The 5888-nt window shown below is 50.1% G+C and overlaps 1 protein-coding gene across 12 annotated transcripts in view; it reads right to left on the bottom strand.

The window, feature by feature from the left end:
- Nucleotides 1-1268: 1268 nt before the first annotated feature.
- LOC108249254 (SUN domain-containing protein 1) overlaps nucleotides 1269-5888 on the bottom strand; it is a 13889-nt gene continuing 9269 nt past the window's right edge. For 11 of the 12 annotated variants that reach the window (XM_037980868.1, XM_037980871.1, XM_037980863.1 and 8 more), the window contains 10 exons: nucleotides 5389-5691; nucleotides 5181-5273; nucleotides 4755-4807; nucleotides 4501-4636; nucleotides 4094-4381; nucleotides 3396-3480; nucleotides 3111-3226; nucleotides 2715-2882; nucleotides 2547-2639; nucleotides 1269-1864 (listed from right to left, as the gene is read on the bottom strand). In XM_037980868.1, coding sequence (XP_037836796.1) covers nucleotides 1748-1864; nucleotides 2547-2639; nucleotides 2715-2882; nucleotides 3111-3226; nucleotides 3396-3480; nucleotides 4094-4381; nucleotides 4501-4636; nucleotides 4755-4807; nucleotides 5181-5273; nucleotides 5389-5691 — 1452 coding nt within the window. In that variant the 3' untranslated portion in view covers nucleotides 1269-1747. The remainder of the gene's footprint in view (nucleotides 1865-2546; nucleotides 2640-2714; nucleotides 2883-3110; nucleotides 3227-3395; nucleotides 3481-4093; nucleotides 4382-4500; nucleotides 4637-4754; nucleotides 4808-5180; nucleotides 5274-5388; nucleotides 5692-5888) is intronic. The other variant, XR_005234327.1, reaches the window with a different exon arrangement.

The raw sequence follows: 5888 nt of genomic DNA, 5'->3' as shown, positions 1-5888 counted from the left end.
TCCTGTATCATCAGTTTTCTGTCCTCCGTCTCTGACAGGAACGTTCGGTTCCTCCGTCTCTGACAGGAAACATGGCGTGACTCGGACCTGAGGAGAAACTTTTATCTCTGAGCTGAACATCATCAGATTTTAAATGAACAGGACACAAACACTGATAATGTTAGATTTTATTACACTTCTGGAATTAAAGCAGGTTTTAGACAGAAACCTCAAGTTTTCCTTCTTCTGAACATTTCTGTCTTCATGACGTTCTGATGAGTGTCAGACATTAAGGTGACCCAGTCTAGAGGAGACTGTTGGGACAACAGCAGCCTGTTTACAGCTGATCATCCTCGACGGCTGGTCTGACTGTGAGACCCGACTCGACCCGACCCGACCCGGCCTCACCACAGTTCTGATCAGGTCCTTCAGACTCTGCTGCTCTTCATCTCTGGGCCGGCAGGAAACGTGTCTCTGACTCGGTCTGACTCAGCTGTCATGTTCCAACAGGCCACCAGGGGGGACAGGAGAGTCCAGGAGAAGAACACGAGTCGGATCAGAACCTCGGGGTCCAAACAGCTCTGTAGCACCTTTACTGTCTGACAGATTTTCAAATTAAAAGCCTAAGACCTCCCATCTCCATCTGCTAAAAAGTTCAACTGCTTGTTTTATCAACTTCATTTGTAGTTCAAACAGTTTATATCTGAATATTTTTCAGATACCAAAAACTAACAAAGCCAGTTTTCTAATTGTTATAATTCTTGTTATCTTACATTAATAAACTGATGATTAAATTGTTAAAGTATTAATGTCTGTGAGTGTTTGATGCTGGATCAGGTCACATTCTCACACTGTTAAACTGTTTATTTTTCTGTCAGTTCTCTTCCTGCAGGTGTGAAAGAAGCTGCATCTCCATCAGGACCACTGGGCTCCGACAGCAGAACTGGACAACCATCGAGCTCAGAACCCGACCCTGTTTCAGTTCAAACGGGTCACATGACTGAACTGAGGTTTAGAGACCTTTGAATGTTTTTACACGATCACAGACTGAGATGGAGGATTTACTGCAGAATGTTCAGGTCAGAAACTTGTTTCCAGTCTTTGCTTTTTCTTTACAGCTGCTCTGTGTCCGTCTTCTTCCACCTCAGGTCACTCTGCTGACGCCCCCACCCGGGGTCAGACTCACCCGCCCGGGCCAGACTCACCCTTCCCGGGCCGGGGTCAGACTCACCCCGCCCGGGCCGGGGTCAGACTCTGTGCTCCAGAAGATTAAATCAAAGCAAACAGTCTTAAAAAGTCACGTCTTTATTATGATACACAGAAACACATTAATCCACAGGTGAAATAAACTGAAGGGTTGTTGGTTTATTGGACTTTCCTCTTTGAAACATTTCTCCTGCTGCAGCTGAGAGAAGTCGTGTTTTTAAACCCGCTCAGTGATACAGAACCGTCTGGTCCAATCGGATCGTTTTATTTCACACTTTCTGTTCAACTAAAGCAGGAGATTTAAAGCCTTTAAAACAAAACTCACATCCAACAAAGAGGTGCTTTTATTGTGAAGGGACTGATTCTCGTCTCAGTTTGTTCTGCCCGGTTCTGACCCGCTCAGACCTGAGAAACGATAAACCAGAAGCTCCAAACTGAAATATAAAAACTATAAACAGATTTTTTCCACCTCAGAACCGTCAGAGTCCGTTTCCACAGGAAACTTACCGGCCCATTAAAAGCCACCCAGAGCCGACCCGGTTCTGCTGACTTCCTGTCGCCCTCAGACGTCGCTGGGCGTCCCGTGAACTCTGAAGCGGTACATGCAGGTGTAGTCCGGGTGGCCCCAGTTGGACAGAACCTGGACCTCGATGATCTGGAAGGACTCGTGGTTCTCCTCCTGACAACAGAAACAAGTTCTGGATGGAAGCGACCCGCTTTCTGTCCAACCGGGTTCATAAAAAGGTTCTTTTAAAAATGTTTGACAGATTTTATAGCGTCAGACTTTGATGCATCAATGAAATATTTAAGAATAAATTTATTTCTGTGGAACCTTTTAAAGGAACCTAAACCAGAAGTTCTCATTCAGCAGCTCAGACTGGGTTCCTGTTCAGCTGTTTGACCCACGGAGGCATCAGAACCTTCGGCTGCTGAGACTTTTATACTTGAAATTTATTTTTGTTTTACTGAAATGAATGGGGATTTTTAATTTCAGCTACCATTGTGCTCATCTTAGCTCTCAGCTACTGTTTTGCTAGTTTTAGCTTCTGTTCCGTTTGCTTGTTAAAGGTCTCAGCTTCAGCTCGTGGTCCTCAGACAGAACCTGTGGACCGCGAGCTTTAAACACAAGGATCTGACCCGAGTCCCAGCTGAAGCACCGGACCAACAGAAACAAATCTAAGATGGAAGATCGGGACACATTTCAGCCGTTTTAAGACCCTCAGAGACTCAGAGAGACTCACAGAGACCCTCAGAGACTCACAGAGACCCTCAGAGACTCACAGAGACCCTCAGAGACTCTCAGAGACTCACAGAGACCCACAGAGACCCTCAGAGACCCTCAGAGACCCTCAGAGACTCACAGAGACGCTGAAGGTCTGCAGGTCTTCTCCGTCCTCCTCGTAGGTGAAGCTTCCCAGCAGCTTCCCCTCCTCCTGACTCTCGTCTCTCAGACCCTGGAAACAAACGTCCGACTCAGTTTGACGAACTAAACGCCGTGTTCCTGACGCTCGCCGGCGGCGCTCGCTTACGTAGACGCTGAAGTCTCGGGGGGCGCTGCGCAGCGTCCTGCTCGGCGCCAGGACTTTGGGGACGTGCTCCATGGTGACGGCGGTGGGGAGGATCCTCATGGAGAGCTGGATCACCAGGAAACCTTTGGAGCCTTTGAAGGCCCAGCAGTTTCCTGGATGGACATCAGGCTGCAGGAAACGGAGATTCAATAATCTGACAGATTATTACCTTCCACTGAAAATCTTCAGACTTCATTCATCAGGAAATGTTTTACAGATTAATCAAAAAGGAATAAAAATCCCACTGATGTCTGTGGGGAGTTTTCAGGTTTTAGTGAATTTCGAGGTTCTGCTGTCAGAGCTCAGGGTTCCTGATGGAGACGCAGGTTCTGCTGATTCATCTGGAGGAGGAAGTACCTGGATCACAGCTCGAGGAGACTGGGAGAAATACCAGAGAGGAAGTCCGAACAGGCTGAGCAGGGCGGCCTTCGTCTCATACGTCTCTGAGCAGCGAGTGCTGAGGATGCTGCCCCCTGCAGGCCCAGAGCGGAAACAAACAGCTGGGACTCGGGTCAGGTTTTAGATAAAACTGACTATAAAGACTGTTTGTCAGGAAATCAAATCAGCTAAAACTCACAGGCAGATAATCTCCAGCAGCAAATAAATATTAATCAGGTTTAAAAATCAAAGTTAGGTTCTGACCTCCAGACTCCAGAGCGTAATCTGCCAGACCGATCCGGTCCTGAGCAAACAGCCGCAGAGCGTCCGTCACCATCACACGGACGGCCTGCAGAACAGGAGAACAGGGGTTTGACCCGTTTATTAGGAGAACCATGAGATCCAAGGAGATTAACGTGTCAGGAGAACCGTCGGGCACTAGGACCACGCGGCCTGTTCCCATCCTGTCAATCATTTCTTTCAGTCAGAACAGCTGCTTTGATGCCTCTGAGACTGAGGAAGTCAAGTTTGAGGACAAGAGTGGGTCCAGCTTTGAATCGGACCGGACCGTTCACAGAGCCCCTCCATCTTCATCATCATCATCATCATCATCAGTGTGAGCAGCCTGCTCTGGATGAAATGTTTGCAGCTGTTGTTGTTTTTTCCTGTTAAAGGTTCAGAGTTGTTTTGATGATCTGAGGTAAGATGTTTTCATCAGAAACTATGAACTGAACTGGAGACAGAAGTCCAGAAAACTGTTTGTTCTGATTTAAATGTAAATAAAACTGGATTTTTCTGAAGGAATATTTTGTCAAATTAATCTTTTTGCCATTAATTTCTGGGCCAACAGTTTTCAGTAAACCTGGTAAGGCTCAGATGTCCCAGCTTTCCAACGGCCCTGAACGCAGCATCACATCTGAAGGTCACGTGCACAGACAAGGAGCAGACCCCTCCCCCCTCACCTCCTGGCTCACGGCGTTCCCGGCGTTCCCAGCGTCCTCAGCGGCATGCAGGACGTCCTCTCGGCACGTCTCTTCGCCGCGCTGCAGCTTCCTGCTGACGTTCTGCAGGATGCTGCGCTCCAGGGCAGAGAGCGCCTCCTGCAGGTCGTCCTCGGTGACGAACCGCTCCGACAGCCAGCGCAGGAGAGACTCAGGGAGGGGGGCGGAGTCTCCCCTCGCCGTCAGCTGGTTACCGAACATCAGAGCCTGAATCTCCTCCTGGACCAGAACCGATACCTGCTCTGAAACCTGTGGGCGAGGCTTCGACTCACTTCCTGCTGCACATTAAAAGTTTCTACAAAAAGACTTTTATTGTGAAGTCCTCTCAGTGTTACAAACGTCCTGTTGGAAAACAAATGTTCTCTCACCATCTGCTGGATTCTGTCAAGGCCGTTCTGACACAAGGACAGACCCTGAACGTCCCGCCTTACGTCCCCCAGAGCTGCTTCCAACCGCAGAACCTCCGCCTGCAAAGCATCATGGGAACGTCTGTCCACGCCAGCGCTGCAGGAAGTTGAAGGACAACAACAGTCCAAACCAGGACAATGAAACTGATGCTTTAACGACTGAAGTCTGATTTTCTTCGTTCAGATAAACCTGATGAAGAGGAGGATGAAGCTACCTGACTGCAGCTGGGAGCGACGCTGCTGAAGCTTCTGGTGTCCTCTGCACCTCCTGCACGGCAACGAGGAGCGTTAACGGCACACAGAACCAGGACTAAACCTGGACCAAACCTGGACTACACCTGGACTACACCTGGACTACACCTGGACCAAACCAGGACCAAACCTGGACCAAACCTGGACCACACCTGGACTACACCTGGACTACACCTGGACTACACCTGGACTACACCTGGACCAAACCAGGACCAAACCTGGACTACACCTGGGCTAAACGTGGACCAAACCTGGACTAAACCAGGACCAAACCTGGGCTAAACGTGGACTAAACCTGGGCTACACCTGGACTACACATGGACCACACCTGGATTAAACATGGACCACACCTGGGATAAACCAGGACTACACCTGGTCACATGACTGACCTGGGTTCTGGCAGCCAAACTGTGCAGCTGCAGCTCCAGATGATCCAGACGGGTGTTCTGGGTCTTCAGCAGCAGCAGGTCCTGCTGTCGGATCTACAGAAACACAGATTTAGCTGCAGGACAGACGCTTCGGCTACAGACAGATCTGTGGACATTTAACTCAACGCTGGGTTTAGGTTAGTTGGTGTTAGGAGGCGGAGCTTATCACCTCCTCCCTCTGACGCCTGTCCTCCTCCAGTTCTGCGCGGAGCTGAAACAGCTGTCGGTCCAGCAGGTCGCTGATCCACGGCTCCACGCCGTCACCGCTGCTCTGAGACCAAGATGGCTGCTGCCGATGGAGGTCGGCGTGGAGCTGAAGCACCTCCCTGTGTCTCCGCTCCGCCCACCGTCCTGCAGACTCCACCCGCTCCCACAGAACCATCAGACTCTGCTCCACCTGAACCAGGCGCCCGGAGACCACGGGTGGCGCTGGCTCCGGGACCGGGACCGGGACCGGGACTGAAGGAACCTCCTGAGGTCAGAGACACAGATGGACAGCACAGCTGGAAAAAAACAGTCTAACAATAAATATTCACAGAACCGAGATCAGCAGAACCACAACGATCCTGACAGACAGGGACGTTTGATTTGATTTCTCCCCAGAGGAAGAACCCTGCAGCAGCAGCAGCAGTTCTCCCCAGAGGAAGAACCCTGCAGCAGCAGCAGCAG

The sequence above is a fragment of the Kryptolebias marmoratus genome, linkage group LG17 (genome assembly GCF_001649575.2).
Source record: "Kryptolebias marmoratus isolate JLee-2015 linkage group LG17, ASM164957v2, whole genome shotgun sequence".
In the NCBI taxonomy this organism is placed as follows: domain Eukaryota; kingdom Metazoa; phylum Chordata; class Actinopteri; order Cyprinodontiformes; family Rivulidae; genus Kryptolebias; species Kryptolebias marmoratus.
The sequence above is the reverse complement of the archived record's forward strand: the minus strand, read 5'-3'. Positions and strand labels throughout refer to the sequence as shown.